Source organism: Ptychodera flava, chromosome 6 (assembly GCF_041260155.1).
Source record: "Ptychodera flava strain L36383 chromosome 6, AS_Pfla_20210202, whole genome shotgun sequence".
NCBI classification, from domain to species: Eukaryota; Metazoa; Hemichordata; class Enteropneusta; family Ptychoderidae; genus Ptychodera; species Ptychodera flava.
In genome coordinates this window covers 21,275,150-21,293,279 of record NC_091933.1, presented here as the reverse complement: position 1 = coordinate 21,293,279, position 18,130 = coordinate 21,275,150, and the positions used below count along the sequence as shown (strand labels likewise).

General features: G+C 37.3%; 2 protein-coding genes across 2 annotated transcripts in view; both read right to left on the bottom strand.

The window, feature by feature from the left end:
• Positions 1 to 109: 109 nt before the first annotated feature.
• The window catches only part of LOC139135131 (uncharacterized), a 39,578-nt gene continuing 21,557 nt past the window's right edge, over positions 110 to 18,130 (bottom strand). The window contains exons 6-19 of the mRNA XM_070702383.1: positions 17,934 to 18,004; positions 15,810 to 16,964; positions 13,541 to 13,700; positions 11,517 to 11,626; positions 9,630 to 9,731; positions 9,159 to 9,283; positions 8,589 to 8,732; positions 7,576 to 7,957; positions 6,395 to 6,598; positions 5,510 to 5,674; positions 4,598 to 4,719; positions 3,936 to 4,198; positions 3,451 to 3,520; positions 110 to 2,821 (exon numbers count right to left, since the gene is read on the bottom strand). Coding sequence (XP_070558484.1) covers positions 6,438 to 6,598; positions 7,576 to 7,957; positions 8,589 to 8,732; positions 9,159 to 9,283; positions 9,630 to 9,731; positions 11,517 to 11,626; positions 13,541 to 13,700; positions 15,810 to 16,964; positions 17,934 to 18,004 — 2,410 coding nt within the window. The 3' untranslated portion in view covers positions 110 to 2,821; positions 3,451 to 3,520; positions 3,936 to 4,198; ... (1 more) ...; positions 5,510 to 5,674; positions 6,395 to 6,437. The remainder of the gene's footprint in view (positions 2,822 to 3,450; positions 3,521 to 3,935; positions 4,199 to 4,597; positions 4,720 to 5,509; positions 5,675 to 6,394; positions 6,599 to 7,575; positions 7,958 to 8,588; positions 8,733 to 9,158; positions 9,284 to 9,629; positions 9,732 to 11,516; positions 11,627 to 13,540; positions 13,701 to 15,809; positions 16,965 to 17,933; positions 18,005 to 18,130) is intronic.
• LOC139134384 (adhesion G-protein coupled receptor G2-like) lies at positions 2,254 to 5,683 on the bottom strand. The gene is made up of 5 exons (XM_070701245.1): positions 5,510 to 5,683; positions 4,598 to 4,719; positions 3,936 to 4,198; positions 3,451 to 3,520; positions 2,254 to 2,821 (listed from the first exon to the last, which is right to left on the bottom strand). Exons 1-5 carry the CDS (start codon positions 5,681 to 5,683, stop codon positions 2,254 to 2,256), a joined length of 1,197 nt encoding a protein of 398 aa, XP_070557346.1.

Genomic DNA, 18,130 nt, shown 5'->3' with positions numbered 1-18,130 from the left:
ATGCAACATTCTTGTTTTCAAAATATAGGTAAATAGCGCCCTCAAACGCTGGCCTTCCAGTCTGACTATTTGGGGAATATATTTAGAGAGTCAGCCTCAGACATCCACAGACTTGTGAAATAGTTCCTTTATTGAATTTCCTTAAAAAACAAAATATAACAACGTTGTCTATCAAGAAATTATCTACATGATTGATGATGATCGTCATCAGCTATGTTGCATAGAAATCTGGAGAGACACAAACTTACAAGCTTGGCTCACAAGCCCTGGCATTTCTATTACGTCATGCGCTCAAATCAAAAGGAACAAACAGTTTAAATCAGTATTTGCCTTTTTATATATTTTTCATCAGTAAAAATGCTGGGACTAGCTCTTGTACGATTTTTAATGGCATCTAAATCAATAAAAATTTGCATCATTCATACACTCTCTCACACACTTGTACACTCTAATCCTTAAAGGGGTACAGTCATCGGAACTGCGATCAAAGGTCGTATGGGACCAATACAAATAATAAATGTAAACACTGTATCCAAGGTACGATGGTGATTGATGAAAGTTAAAAACATGTCTGTCTTAATCTACATCATATAATTTAAATGTTGCAGCTATGATGATGAGGTGCATCTTGATATCATGCACAAAATTGTTTTTAAACAAGAAACTCGCATAGGCGCAATTCCGATGACACTTTCCCTTTAAATGTTTGTAGTAAACATAATGTGGGTCTTAAAATGATAAATTTTAAACTTTTCCACAAACTTTAGTCCAGGAAAGGGTAAACTAATTTCTCTCACACGAGAGTAAAAAGCGAAGGGTCACTCTGAAAATTTCCGGATTGAAAAAAACACATAACCTAAAAGTTTACTGATATTTTAAGATTTTAAGTTCAAAATTGACTTTACATCCTTTCTTAACTCTCTGCTAATAATTGGAGTCTCAATTTTCACGAAACAAGATGGGAAAAACCTAAGTGACTTCAAAGGCTTTAAAATGAGTCCACACGAAGCAGCAAACCAGGGACATGTTGTAAAACTCGGAGCATTTGAAACAAAAGTCCTCAAGATGGATTGTACCCTGGTGAACTAGGAAGCATTTTATCGAATCTACGTAGCTGTTATCATGAAACATCAATACCCTGTGTACAAGTCCATTAGAATCTAAACACTACAGTAACAGAGACTTTCATGTTGATACTTACAAGGGCAAGTATTTTAAGCTTGTAAACACTGATTATTCCTGACTTAGGGAATGTGCTGCATCTTGCACATCATTCTTGTACTTCAAATAACTTCAATACATATAGTAAAAAGAAGATAAGGTAACCTTGAGAATAGTGAAGTAAAAGTGTTCCAATTATTGACTGAAAATGTTTAAATATTTTTGAAACAATGAAACGAGTAATGTTCATGAAAGCCAATAACTTATAAATAATGTCAGGTATCTATACTGATTTGCTAGAGACTGTGTTCATCAGATACTGGTCAGATATTTAGGATCACCTGGTGTTTTGTGGTTATATGCTAAATGTAAGAACATCATCTGATGAACTCTACAATACATGTATCTAGCTACATTCAATGATAATAAATGCAGCAGCACTACTTTAAATAATCTGAAGTGAATGGCAAGATGTATCAAAAAGTATACAACACCAGACCATGAACTTGATGTTACTGTGATGTTCAGGACAATAACAGAAGATTTCAGTAACCTTTAATGACTTACAGAGTACTGGTATTCGGATCTAGCACTCTATAAATAATGAATGTTTTCTTTATATAAAGTGTGAGGGACGGATGTTTATCATAGTAAGTGTTGCAAAAGGCAATTGTGAAATACTCTGTATATTTCATGTATTGGAGAGAACAAAATGCACATTTCCTTGCATTCATCAACTTGTGGTAGGAAATGCCAATAAAGTGTCTTCACAAAGGAAGGATTACTCAGCCTATTTTCCTGATAATTTTTGAAATGATTCAAGACTCCTAACTTGAGTGATATTCATTTTCTGAAAAATAATACCCATAGCCTCTGTTTAAAATACGAATTTAGCATTAAAAGCTGTTGGCTACATCCTATCGACATTTTAAGATGAAAGAGCTTGCTTAAAATCAGATTGAATACATGTAGGCTGATCAAAGCATATATAAATATATATTTACATTTGGTTCCATATTACAAGCTTATCATATTTCCCTACCAGTTATTCAAAAGCTCATAAGTTTTTTCATTATGACATAAATCCAGTTTCTATTGCACAAAATGAGGCAGTGGAGAGGTGGTCTGGGTGGTTTGATGGTTGACTCCGACTGAGTCCTTGCTGGCCAGACTGAACTGTTTTGTAGAGGAGATGCTGCTCCGATGACTCTGTGATGTGGTGTAGGTGGGATTGTGGTAGATGAGATCGAAGCCTGGCGACCGGTACTTGTACTTTTTCCTCTTCTTGCGGAAACAGGGACAGACGCTGCAGGCCGACTTCCACTGCTCCCTGGCGTCCTTCTGGTCCAGGCAGTAGAAGATGAAGATGAAGAACCCTTGCATGGAGTTGAAGACGCAGAAGAGGTACTGGAAGAGGAGGGTGACCTCCTCCACAGCGAAGAATGCAAAAATCCAGGTGAACCCCAGCAAGAGGAGGATGCAGATGGAGTTGCGGATCTGCCACCTCATGTGCAGGTGTTGGGGTTTGTCCATGGTGGTTGCCTGGGATTTGGCACATAGCCGCATGATTACCCTGGTGTAGACGACTAGATTGTACAGCAAGATTACCGCGATGGGAATGACATATGCATAGTAGAACGGATAATGGGCCATGAAGCAACTATAAAGCAAATAAGAGAGAGAGGGAAAAGATTATTTTGTGATAGATATTGTCCACATGAAGAGACAAGATTACTATATTTTGTTATGTCCAGAAAACAAGAATTCCCTTCTTGAAATCAACCATAAACTCAAATAATGTTGATCTGCATAATTAGATTATGATTTAGTCACCATATACATACTTTGTGGTGAGATTTTTATGGTTAACAGTGTGTTCTCATTAGAATGTTCACAAACATCTGGTACATACCAGGAAAACTCACATCAGTTTCAATATATGTACCACGAAAACTCACATCAGTTTCAATATCTATCTGTTTTTCAGGGTGAAGTTAGGGTTTGAACAACTGTACAGTGAGCATGCTTTTCGAAGCAAAGCAATATCAGTGAAGCATTATCTCACACAAAATTAATGAAAAGTAACATCGCAAGACAGGGGCACTGTCTCTTTAGGAAGAGATGCTGTTTTGAGTAAGACACTAAAAATGTAATGTACCATCAGCCTCTATGCTTTGCTGTTTGTTTTTGCCATCCGAAAAATGCATCGAAAGTTTGAGAGGATACTATTCCTACTGCTATGTGTGCACAGAAGGTGCGAATTCACAGCAAATAATTTTCTCCACTCACTATTCTTTGCCGCTGACGTAATTCTCCACTCCAAGGGACAGAGTTATCACAACTGCCAACAGAGGAACACCTGTAAGAGGGGAAATTGTAGGACACTGATGTGTTAGCTGTCCTTCTCATCCACTCTGTCACACTCCATCCACACAGAGGGTTATATAGTGTTTTTCATGTAAAACACCGTCAATCAATTATAAATCAGTTATAAACTATGCAGCTTTATCGGAAAAATATGTAGCAACACCTAATTCACATGAATTTGACTAAAATTGAAATGCCAAGACTGATATATACATGTAGCCTGTAAATTCCATTCATATTTAATGTATGCAGAAAGCTCATAATTAAGTTGTGCATATGCATCTTTTCATCACAATATGGTTTATCAAATTCTTTTAAAAATATTGACATTTTTTATTTCATACACTACAATATGGAAAACTGGCAATGATTTTTTGAATGAAGTGACAGAAAGCACAAAAACGTACCCCAAGCTATGATGCCAATTTTGACCATGAAATAGGAAATGTACATGGGCATGACGCGTATGAATGCCATGTACATGTTGAAGGCCTCCATCCCCATCCACATGAAGGCAGCCAAAGTGAAGAAGTGCAAGAGGACTGCCACAGAGATGCAACCCCAGTAGCTGTGGGTCTGGTCAATGCCAGCTATAAAGACAAGCATCAGACACAGCAGTGCAATGCACTGGTTGATCAGAATCCGCTGTGGTCTGGTCTTCCGTAGTTTTCTGATGCAATACAAAATATGCACAGAGAAAGTTATGCGTTTTAAAATGGAATAATCAACTCTGATGAAAATGCTATACTATAGTGCTGTAAATTCGTGACAGAGTATTGGATGTTAAAATTTTGCGGCTACTATTTACTGTATTGTACTCTTATATATACTCAGCTTGAGCCCTCTGAATTTGACCTTGGCAGTTTTATACAGTCACAAAAATTGGAATCGAATGTGAATGGAAAGCAATAATTTTGAGAATTTAATTTGTACAAGCTTGCTCCCAAAGTATGGACAGGGTTTTTTTCAAACCGCCTTGGCACGAGAAAGTAGAGGAGGCAGAATTGCAATAAACGATTCTATGGATATATCCATGTCAGTGAACCTCTAAAGAGATGTGAGTACTAACTTGAAGCCTAGGTAAGTTGCCAAGGTCGCTGACAGGCCTATTATTGAAAGCAGACAACCAATCTTGCTGATTGTGTCCAAAGCAAACAGATGGACAGCATCAGGTTGGTTACGGTGGACATCCTGTAAACAATCATGACATAAAAATATAGTTGAGTTAGTGACAAATCATAAATAAATGTGCAAACACATATATTATATTGGGTTATATTTTCCATCACATCGATATCTACTGCAGCTGCTTTGACAATCAATCTGTTACATGTTGACCATGAGTAAAAGTGTGCATTGAGCAAGAAAAGACACTAGGTCTGCTAACATGCAAGGTCCATACTTCTCAGTGTGTCCAGGACATTGTTCTCATGACAAATTATGGGTCACAACAGTCCACTTACATGTATGTAACATGTACAAAGTACTCATTTGCCCTAAATGCACACCATGTATGACTGTCAACGCAATGCAATTCTAACTTTTGGCCATTGTGCCACGTCTTGGAAGCTTTTAGCTATTTAGTTGGTCGAAAGTCATTGTCATTAGTGAATCATTGCCAATTGCTATCAGCAACTGTAAATAATGAAATTGACTCATCAGCTAACAGCACACCTTTCTGAGCTGCTGCACAGAAGATTAGCCAACTTTTATTCAAATATCCTTTGAGTTTACTGTTCAATCGTTTGATTTTACGGGTCAAATCGTAAAGAAGGCTACAGTATATATCCTTCGTTGGCATGAGATATTGAATATCGTGTTGTACTCACGTGCAGTTTTTCACAATTTTTTGATAAATGAAACTTATCAGTTCATAACAGTAACAAAGACAGTGTGTCATAAACGGATATTTTCAATATCAGAGCTGACTCAGCTGAGCACTTAATCTTTTAACAGTAAACTAAGTAGCATGAACACTCACCATCAGTACTGCAAAGTTGGTAAGATGATTACACCGGCAGACAACTCTCCCGTCTTCAACACCAACAAAGTGACAACCATTGCTGGACCAGTCACCGTACCCATCATTGGCATCAAAATCCCAGAATACACACTGACTAGTGTTGATGATTTCATCTGACTTTGCCTGCAGCATGAATATCAAGGAATTAAAGTTGATGATCAAGTCACATGACCACAGCAAAACAAGAAAAGCTGATATTATAGCTACATGTATTTAACTATATGTTAATGAATGTTTTTCTCTTTAAATTGTATCCGCATTGGAAAATATATCTGTACAATATGGTTCATTAAGTATACAGTATTCTTATACTTGTATCTGTAATCTGTAATACATGAGTGAGATATGGAAAGGATATCTACACATATATACATATATATATATATATATATATATATATATATATATATATATATATATATAATATATATATATATATATATTTTTTTTTTTTTTTTTTTTTTTTTTTTTTCCCATGTGCAAGTATTGTGAAAATTTGTAAGCTTGCAGTAAACTGGGGAAATAACTAACATTTATGCCATTAATCTCACTGTACATACATGAACTGGTGGCTCGCTCTCTCTCTCTGCATGTGTCTTAGGATATATTATTCGTTCAAAGCTATTATAATAGTTTTCAATCACTATTCATCAAATGATAACATAAGACAAATCTACATACACAATTGTATCAGAAACATCCACATGGCTTTGAACCGATGTACAGAAGTGGAAATTAAAGGCTATGTTATCATTCCTCATAATAAATTCTAGTAATCAAATATTGCATATCAAAAACTGCCAGCATAAGTAAATGTATTTGGTTAGCATTATTTTTCCTGACCTCTACGGGACGAAACTTGACAACGACAGGTTCTGTCAGGTTTTCAACTTTGCTTTTGGCCAGTTGCCAGACTTCCTGCAATGATTCTGCTGTTTACTATCTTGGTGACTTCCCTGTTGTCATCAGATATCACTGACAAGGAGGAGGACTGGAACAATGCTGCTGTCTTGTATATGACAAAGGTAAATCGGACCTTGTCGCTGTCTACGAACGAAACATAAGACAAGGAAAACTGAATAAATTGTGACAAATGCCATCATGAGAGCGAGTCATTCAGCGAGGTAACAAGCAATTTGTCATTAATTTGGTGATGCACTTGCCTCATAACCTAGACAATGTTGAATTAGATATTACATCTGGGGTCCTCTCAACAGATGTGAACATACTTTTCAAGCGTGGCCATTAAATGAACAAGTGTTTAGTACACTGATAGAGGAGACCTCCACATGATGTAGCGAAGAGTCTCCAGTGTATTGCATATAGGTTTACAGCTGCAGTACTTTATGTATATGGATCAAAAATTGACTTGCAATCTCACTATGAGACACATGACAAACATACTTTGGCTGCCTGTTCAGTTTGTACCTGCTCTGCAAGCAGTTCACTGATATGCGTACCTGCTCTGCAAGCAGTTCACTGATATGCGTATGTCACTGAACTACGATAAAACAAAATTCTTTGACCACACAGTTGCTATCATTGCAATCCCATAATGCTTGTGAGTGCATCACCCCATGCATGGCACGGTGGATTTTTGTTTACATCAATAAAGAGTTGCCAGCAATGAGGTTCTAAAGTTATTAGATAACTTAAGTTTAAAACTAAATAAAATGACACTGATATTTTTGTTTGGGATGAAATACATAACATCGTTCAAGCTGTCATGACTGATGTCAAGAGTCAAAGTCATAGTGCAAAATACAATGCAGTCCGGGTAGCCTGTCTATTAAAGCCAGCTGCCATATGAGTTGCCATGTTAAAGGCCATCAACACCTGTTAGGAAAAAGATTCAGTTCAAGAGTTTTTATTGAAAACCGATCTACTGTAAACAGTGATCCGCCACTTTCAATTGAAATTGCATTTTCAATCCTTATCTGCGCAGCTGTGCCAGCTCATGGGCCCAGCCCCAATATGATATTAAATGAATAATATAATAAAATGTATGGTATTTTGCCACTCACTGTCATCTGTGTAATTGAGAACGCTTGGTGGTATCATTATAGAAGCGTCGGTTCGATTATCCATTTTCACAACATTATCAGGCATCTTTTGGACAGACAAATCACCGATCTCATCTCCGTCATTTCCTTGGGTATCTACCATGGAAACAAAGCCAATACCATCTTGAAAGGCTACGGGCTCATCTTGAATGACTTCAATTCCGATCTGTTCATCTACTGCCTGCAGCACAGTTTGATTTCCTTTGAGTTCTACCTTCTCAAGGTACGATTCAAGAGCCATGATGGTTTTCTGAGACGCCTTGGCCGTTTCTTGACTCTCTCCTAGGGTTGCCTGATCCACTTGCATCAGGTTACTTAGGGAGTTGACGATTTCCTTGCTGACCTGAGGAGTGGAGAAACGTGCAGAGAAGTGGATGTTGTGAGAATCTGAATGGCAAAGAATGCTCTACTAGACCAGTCACTTTCTGCCCAGATGTGGACTCCTTCATGAATGAGAAAAATACACCTGCTGTGTGAGGAACGAATCACAATCATGTTATGATTTTTTACTTAACCCTTCACACAATCATGCTTCTACCCAAATCCATTATTATCGATGTTGACTGTGGACCTGCTAACAATTTGGGGGTGACCAGGATAAAGTCTTGGGCAATGGTCATGGTGAAATAAAAAGCACTGAACTTGAATCAAATACAACATTGTCATGCAAGTATGCTTTCAGTTTGCAAACGGTCACTTGCATTGCATCATCAAATCTTTATATACTTGCATTGTTAACACTGTATTTTGAGTAAACAATAATAAAAAAATCTAGAGTATATGATACATATTTTCGAGCATTAAAGATTTGTCAACCTCATGCCCAAAGCTCCACATCTAATGGAAGAACAGTTGGAATACACAGCCAACAAATGAAAGGAAGACATCCAAATTTGCCAGAGACAAATGTACTTCCCCGCTGATATTACAAACACATAAGCTTGGACACAGAATAATTCTATACAGTTACATACCAGTGAACTGTTTGTGTGAGCCACAATGTTAACAAGAACATCTGCTGTATCAGTTACTCCAGTTGATGTAAAGTTAGCATAACCAGTGGTTAGGTCAGACAGCTGTGTGGCCACGGTTTCTACATTGTTTTCAGTAATCTCCACCTGTGGTATGATGAATGATACAATTTATTAGTCCCACAACAATTTAACACTAATTCCTACTTTCCCACCAGCAAATAAATCAATTGTCCAAGGTGTTCTCTTCATTAAAACTGAGACACGACTGAGTCAACAAAATTATCTTTTGAGAAGACTATTTAATATTACCGAGAAAACCATTGACATTATTGCATACATGTATGTACTGGTATATTGCCGACTGAGAGATATATTAGAAATTCCTTTAATTGACCCAAAGAGTTGAGAAATGAGGGCACACAGCATAAATCTGTACTGCTGAATAGTTAATTGTATGTAATGTATGTGGTGGTGTAATCCTCTTGTTTTATAACTCATGATAGAAAGTTTGGCAATGCCAATGAACAGACTGGATTATAAAACCAACAAGCCTACAACACACAACCCTACCTCTGTCAAATGCTGCAATTCAGTGTTTATGTTGACCTTTCTGCCACATTTCTGTTTCTCAACCGGCCCCCATGATGCACCATTGAGGTTTGCCAAGCAGTTCCTTGTTGCTTTTGCTAGGCCCCCTGGAAGATAAGGTATAGGTCATGTCAGTTTTGTATGTAGTTCACACATGGAACTTACAATAATTACTGAACTCAAAAGGATTTACACCAGCAGTCAAACACAGAGTAATATCAGGTAGCTTGACAACTGTTGAACAAAAGTTTAAGTATCACAGGTTGTAAACATGTCAAAATGTAATTAATAAAATGAAAGCTATAAATCATACATGTATATCACCAACTAATTTCAGAATATCAAAAACCATGGATCTTCGGATTCACCATCTGCAATAGAAACCTATGATTGATGCGAGTAACAATGTAAAAGTTTAGATTAAACAAATAACATGGGCAGTACGGAACTTACTGAATTCCCTGTGGGCTGGACATTTCTCTGTTGACAAGGCTTGTTGACCTTCTGCAGTCCTTGGCCATGTCAGACCTCCTGCCAACTCCTCAAGACAAAATGCTTTTAAGACATGAAAACAAAATGTTATAAGCTGTAGATGATGTGAATGTAACTTAATGGAACTTAAATGCAGAACTTTACACAAAATTAAGATGAACTGATTTTATTTCCACTCTGTATTTACAGAAAATTAAAAAAGAAATATCTTTCATAATTTCTCTTTCAAAAAGTTATGAAATATTTTGCAAGTTCTTTAGCAAACTTTAATGTTTGTGCAGAAGATCTGGTGACAAATTGTGGTAGTTTATAGAGAGGTCTGATTGGTTCATTGGAAACATATTTCATGCTTTTCATTTTGACAATAGATGGAAGTTTGATATCCACTCTCTAGGATGCTGTCAGACATGCAACAAAGAAAGGTGTACATGTATTATAAAGTGGACAACATATCTGTAATCGTTCTTCTATAAAACAAATCAATTTTTTTGTTCTTTGGGCTGCGGTATGTTCACCTACAATGCATCAACTTTGCTGACACAACATTGTGCACAATACGCAAATTTTCTGTTGACAAATGAATATGAATCCTGACTATGATTTTAATAGTCATCAACAGTAACAAGAAACTGTCTTTCACCCATGGAACAAAATTACTGGAAAATGCATCAACAGTTACAGCTAATGGAGCTTTAACTTTTACATGGTATTGGTATGACCTTCGTGTGAAAGAAATTTAATGATGGACTCTTGATGTATTACAGATGGAAGTTGTATCTGTGTGGTGGCAATAATCAAACAGCTGTTTTTTGCATTGATCTTCATTGCTCCGCATATTTTATGATGTATTTTCTCTTTATAAACTGACAGGACGGAAGTAATACTTGAAGGGAAGTTGTAGAAATCTGTCAGCTGTTTTATTAATCAAATGTCTCAATAGAAATATCATTTAATAGCTTGTCCATAGATGACAATAATACCGTAACTCTCACTTCATACTTTTAGAATCATGTTTGAAACATGCTTGGTTTCACTTCGGAGCCATATCATCCTCTCTCCTTTGATGTACACTCACTTTACTTAGCCTTATCTCCAAAGTTTAAATTTAGAAAGGTTGGATTCCTTGAAAAACAACCTCTGTCTTTGATGAACAGCAAAAAAACACAAAGATTGGTCTAATGTATTTTGAAGTGATATATCTCAAAAAGGAGAACTGTTTTGATAAATAAACTTACATTCAGTTTCAATTGTTTTGAAAAGTTGAAGCTGAGGCTGATAAAAGTTGATATCATTGTGATTAATGATAGAAAAATGTTATTATTCCAAAACTATTTGCAAATAGATGAGTTTAATAACTTGCTTGAAAATCAAATAATTCTGGTTTCTTTCTGTATTTACTCATGCCATTCAAACACTGCAATAATTTCATTTGTAGAATTTGTGATTTCAAAAAAGTGCACACAATTTTCGCAGTGGTGGAAAACACATGAAAATTTTGTACAAAATATGCAAATGTGTCATTGCTAGCATGGACAGTGATGGAGAAATGTCACCTAAATTTTTGTGTGACAGCATGACCCCCTAGGAATGAGAAGATATGTCACCCAGCAAGCAGGTACCGTATGTATGGTCATGGTGGGCTCACTGTGTGACCACTGAAACTCTCTCAAGATTAGTGCTGTGAGTGTACGCCAATACAATGATGATGGCTATTTACAATTTTGGGTTTGTACTTGTTGAATAGACTGTCACGGTCCATGTTACGTGACTATTACTTTAAACATATCCCGATGCAAACTATTTTAGCGATGATTATTGGTGAGTGTCAATGCTGCAGTGTACATGTACCTTCCTTCCATTCAAAGACAGTCAGTGTCACTGGATTGGACTTGATGGTGTCGAACATGTTGGATGCTTGGCATTCCAGTGTGTAATTACCAGCTTGGCTCCTGGAAAAACTGTTGAAAGGGAAAAAGTGGCAAAGAAATCAGGTGGTGGTCAAGACTAAGAGCATTCTGAAAAGTGAGCAATTAGACCACGAGTATAAATCATAGTATACATATATGTGTCCAGTTTGTGGTGATAAAGATATGCATTTTGAATTTCTGTGTTTGAGGATGGGGTTATCATGTAACTCACAAGTACCTGCAAGTATTGCATATGCATGGCATATGTGTCATTTGAGAGCTGATAACTGATATCTACATATTTACTGCATCATGCTGGACATTTATGTAGCATATTGTCACTTAATACACTGCCATGCATAAATGGTTTGTAGGGATGACGGTGATACACTAAAACAACATTACATACTGGGAGAAAAAGTCACACCCCAGGGTTTTGGGTATGTTTCGTTGGTATTCATGTGGGTAAAAACAGCTTGTACGCTGTTCAATACCAAGTAATCCGTATTAAGTGAGAGGAAAGTGACACTGAAAACTTTTCTTGTAAACTGTAAATACAACATGATCTGATTTGCACTTTACAGCAGTTTTCATCCATTATATCTGATCACGGATAGTATGCAGTGAATGACCTCGTACAACAAGATATGTAGGGCAAACAGTTTACCACAACATTTTGCAAGTATATATATCAAATGGTACGGTATATATCAAATGTAAAGTGTTTGGCATTGGTAGCATTGATGTGAAAAAAATCTCTTCACAGCTGTGGTGTTGATATCAGCTTTTTACTAACCAGTGAGTGGCTATAGCAGCTGACCAGATGATATGCATTATCAATCATCAATGACCTTACTATCATAAATCTTGCATGGCCTTTTCCTGACCGTACAACGATGTGACCATGACCAGACCGCCATGGTCTGAATTGTAACCTAAGAATAGCAGTGCAGCGCAGCAGGAGTGCTGGCTGAAGCTTACATATCTGACCTAAACTGACCTAGTATTTTACCCCAAAGGCAAATCAGCCTTACTTGAAATGTTTTGAACACTGCCCAGATGGACTGGGTTAAAATTGATCAAATTATATCAGATGAAATATACAAGGTGGTGTATCATCAATTAAGAGTGTAAATTTGGAAGAATATGCAAACATGATATGGTACAGTATACGTGCAGAATGTTTTTAATTAATATCTCATGTTCGCAAAAAAACATTTTTTTCAATTTGTAAAGTCTGTTGCCCTGCTACTGTCATCTTTGCCAGAAAAGATGCCACAATATTTAGTAATTTTATGTGATAACAAACAAGAAATTTTCTACAGTGTCCACTAGAAGAGTTATGTTAAATATCAAATACATATGGTTCTTGGAGGTGATAAGGCTGGGGTAACGCATGAGCATGCTTTAAACAGTACCCTGACCACTGAAGCTGAAAATCAGGGCGCATGAAATCAATTGCGCTGGAATGTGAATTTCACCAAACACTTTACCACTGTTTAAATTTTACACCCACAGTATATTTTAAGAAAGTGTGCCCCCTAAGTTGATATGCTTTTATCCCAAAGTTGACTCTCATTCTCTCACAGCCCTGATTGCAATTTTGCCCTCTGGCCTTGACAAATAAAGCGTGGCCAAGCTAAGCAATAGGGTATTGCCAGCGAGGGGACCTAGTTTGCTATACACTGGCCTTACACCTTACTCGGAGGATAGACCCTTTAGGGCAAATGAGTGTGTGGTAAAGATTACAAGTTAGATGGCAGAACAGGCACTATGAGAGAGTATTGAGCATTAACGCTTGCTCCCTGTGATTAAAATAACACATCATTTCACAAAGAATGACTGGGTTTCTGACTCAAAAGAAACTTCGCAATCATTCAAAACTCTTACTCGAAATCCAAAATATCCTGTTCAAGAATATAACTTGACAGCAAGTAGAGCACATAAATCTAAACATGGACTTACTTGTATGTATTATCTTGTGCAGAATTCTCTAGAGGAGAGCTATTGGACAGCCACTGCACTCTTGGTGTAGGGTCTCCACTCACCTGACAGCGTAACCGCCTGTGATCCTTTGTGGAGACTCTGTATGTGCCATCTACTGTTAGATGGGCTCTAGGCAACACTGAATGGATGAAAAGACAGACAGGCGAGCCAAAAGAGTGAAAAAAGAGCCAGAAAAAGAGAAAGAATAGTCTGAGCAAATACTGAGAAAAAGGAACTTGGGTTTGTCAAAAGCAGCGATGATGTGACCAATTGTAGCTGACTCACACATGAAAAGAATGGAAACTTACTGTAAAGTTGAAAATTTGGAGAAATGGCACTGGTTCAGAATGAAAACAGTAGAAACACAGAAAGCAATAAGAGAAAATAAGAAAAAACGTCACATTAATTTTTTGTCTACGCAGACACTGGAGGCTGGACACTGTTATCACGGTATACTGATTATATCCCATTTTGTGTATTTGTGTTTTGTGTATGGCTAAAATATACAACATGAAATATTCACAATAAATAAAATGCATTAAATTATACAACTGAGAACAGCTTTCATATTTTCATCCTGTTTAAGAGTCAACTGTGATCTGGTATTGCATCAGAGCGTACATGTAGATTAAAGTTGCATTTGCCACAAACCTTTTGAATTTTTTTGGGGGTAGAGAAATTATTGCAATATCTGTATAAAGTTGTCGTTAGTTTTGCTTCTTGTGAAAGTTATAAGTGTTATCTGTCAGAAAGAAATATGATAAAGTAGTCATTTAAGAAATGTCTGTATCAATGTGCCTTGTAGCTAATTTGACCACTAAGCAAATCTTTGATGCAAGAAAATCTTACATATTAGTACTTATACTAGTCCCATGGTACAGTATATGCTAATAGATTGACACAGAAATTTTCAGAGCCTCTTAAATTGACACAAAGACTTCACAAATGTGCTAAGTGAAAGGGCACTTTTATCTGTAAGTAGAAATCGCCCACTGGCGTACCACATATGAGACATGTATGTGGGTTTGGGGTTGGTGCATATACAGATACTGTATGTTCAAATCATAATTTCACAATGAGTATTTATACATTGACTGTTTCAACATTATCTTACATTGAGAGGAAAGTCACGGAACAAGTAGAATGAAATTCATCCCTTTCATATGAAAATAATCAAACTGTTGAAGGATGCCGCCTAAAGCCATTGAACCTGAAAGTCTGTATGGTACAAAGAAGCCAGCTCATGGACAATGAGAAAAACATGTGACATCTTTTGGGATTTTGCTTTCCAAGAGAGAATATACAAGTGTAACAGTGTTTTTGCTAAGGTTAGGGAACATTGGTAAATGATTTGGGAACCCCGGTAACATTTCTACCATCCCTAATCTGATTGCATTACTATACCAAGTGAACCCCGGTAAAATGACTGGGGAACTCCGGTAACATTTACCGGGGTACCGGCCTTAACAAAAACACATAAGCAATACTTTTTCTGAAAAGTAGGTTAAGAATTCAAAGTTCTTTTCCCATGGCTGTTGTGTCAAGACTTTCAAAGAAATAATTTTCCCTCCCTATTTTTTTACACTATTTCGGTATTAAGCATTTTTAGACATCAATACAGTATGGCCTTCAGTATACCTAATTATTTACCGGTATAGACCTAGCACAAACATGGGCCAACAGAATGAATTTTCAACACTAAAGTAAATGTGTTCAACAAAGACAATTTTGCTGGAGAGGTGGCAAAAGGTATGAATAAAACTTGAAAATACATGTAGAGATGAGCACCGTACAGCTGTTCAGAAGAAAAATACTTAAAATTAATGACTTCAGTTTCTTCAACACATTTGAAACCCTTACTGTGGAAACAAATGCATGTTTATGCAAATTTTGAGATCACTATATATCCATTGAAATCAACCTGTACCATATACCATCTGGACGTGACAACAAAACAATTGAACTATATAAGAGGATGAGTCAAACAAAAAGCAGGAAGAGGAATTTTATTGGTGGCATGCACATGATGTGCAATGCACATCAAACGTGACTCTCTATAACAGACTCTCACTCATCAAGAATTTGATCCTTTGTGTAACAGACAGAGAAAGGAAATATTAACCGTTGCTGAGTACTTTTTTAATATCTAGAGGAAACTCAAAGAGTGAAAGTATGTCCTGACAAACAAAATACTGTACCTTGATTTATTTTGGGGGAATGACGTGATTAACAATTTCTCACGACTTACCGACTCTGGTGCAGGGTTCAAACTTTCTGTCAAAGTTCCTGGCTCTGGCACATTTCTTTCCTCTCACGTTAGACAGGATGTTTTTCCACTGAAAGTATGCCGAGAGGCATTGTCCATTGGTTGTTGTGTTGCAGTCAGTCTGGAATGACCTATACCAAAGAGCTGTACACGTCTCTCCCTCACACCGCCTTTCCAACAGATTGCCATCTGAGTCAAGTATTTCCACACGCAAGCGATGGCCTCTCAGCACATCAACTCCTTCTGAAACTATGGACACTTTGAGAGTTTCAGTCTTTTTCATGCACAGTGGGTCTGGTGCCACTGAGTAAACATTTGAAAATGTCTTGGACAAAATCAACTTTTCCGAAATTCCTGGCCTGCTTGCAGCTGTCTGGATAGTAGACGTTGGTGAATGGCTTGTAATTTCTCTGATTGTTTGAGGTACACCACCGGGAGAGAAATCTCTTTGTCTGCTCTGAGTTGATGTGTCTGTTGCCCTGTTGCCAGGGTTCATTAAGTTCCTCCTGTTACCCTGGCTATTTTTTTCAGAGTTGTCATCATCGTCGTCATCATGTTCATCATCATTCTTTTGTCTGTTTCTAACACTCCTTGTGGATGGTGGACGTGTATATCCTACAGGTGCATGTTTTGGATTGGTTGGGATGTGCATGTATTGTTCTTCTGTCACATCCATGATAGCAGAATTGTCCAGAGGTTTTGGATCACTGTTTGTCATTTCCTGGGTCATGTCTGCACTGTCATGCTCCATGATGGTTGTGGTTGCATCTGTTGTTCTCATACTGCTGCTATCAACTGTTATCGATAACATCTCCTTGGTTACGACTGTGGATGGAATGTCAGGTGATCCTGTGGTCTCATCCTCAGGCACTTCTGTCAAATCAAAAATATTGACAGTAAAGGACACTAATTTCCCGCGTCCCAAGTGAGGTTCGCAATCGGGATCATCATCAGCTTCATATTCTGGTTCCCTGTGAAATAAAGCATTGTCTATTTCGATGTCTGTCAAGGTAGCATCTGCACTGGTAGCAATAACTTCTGGCCAGTCAGAGATCTCACTGGGTTCATATCTGCCATTGCTGCTGCATGTCTCTAGGAAGTCATCCTCTTTTACCTTGTAGTTATTACAAGTCCTATCTGAAACATGCAAGGAACAAAACATATTTAATAAAAGTATTTTATGAGCACAAGCTTTTTACGTATAAGGTTCAAAAAGCTGAGGTGACACCACGGGCAAACCAAAAATATTGATTGTCGGTGGTACTTATGTGGCATGTGAATGTTTATTCATGATAGTCATAGTAACCATATTACATGTACCGGTATGCCATAATACAGTGGAATAGCTCACCATTACACTTTTGAAAAGGGAATCTTTCTGCAAAATATTATCTGACCATAGACGGTAGACAACAGATCCTGACTATACATGGACAGATGACAGGATCATTTGAAACCATCAGATCTTAGGGTTTCTTTGCCTCTTCTTGTGAATCTTGGCATGCCATTAATATTCATGAAAAATGGTGTGGAGGTCATGGCATTCTGAGGTGAGTTAAGACATGTGACAGGAAACATGACTGTCAGACAATGGGAACAACATTGTGGAAGAACAGACTAAGAGACCAGCTGTGAACTGCCGTGTTCATGACTGTGTAATGTCATGTGACTAATATATGGACATTACATGACATTACTGGTATATTTGGATCTGAGCACAATGATATAAATTTTATATATAGATGTTACATTTCAAAACATGTGACACACACACTGTCAGATTTTCCTGTCTTAACCTGTTCATCCTTAACTCCCTATAAACAGATCCACAATCACCATTGATAACAATGGGTTTGGGTCAAACCACGGTGGAGAAAGGGTTACTGTACATTACAAATTGCTATCAGGAAGGTTATCCCTGGACATTGACCATACAGACATTTCCCAACCATCAGTTGGGGCTAGGGTACGTCTGTCTGGTGGATGAATATCAAGATGTACATGTAGCTCTCAAAAGCCATAACATCTGTAGAGGTACAAACAAAACAACCCTCACTATCCAAAGGGTAGATCAAACTCACTTCAGATCAAGCACACTAGTCTTACCAAATATGCCTAGAGTAATGGGCCGAGTGGTGTTGACTTTTCCAACCATATTTTCTGCTTCACATACGTATCTGTGAAATGAAATGGCAATGACATCAAAAACTTGTGACCAATGACAAATGTACCATCAAGCAATATATTGTATAAAAGCAATTTTTTGACACAGTTCTTATTATTTGTTGTAAATTTCTCTTGGA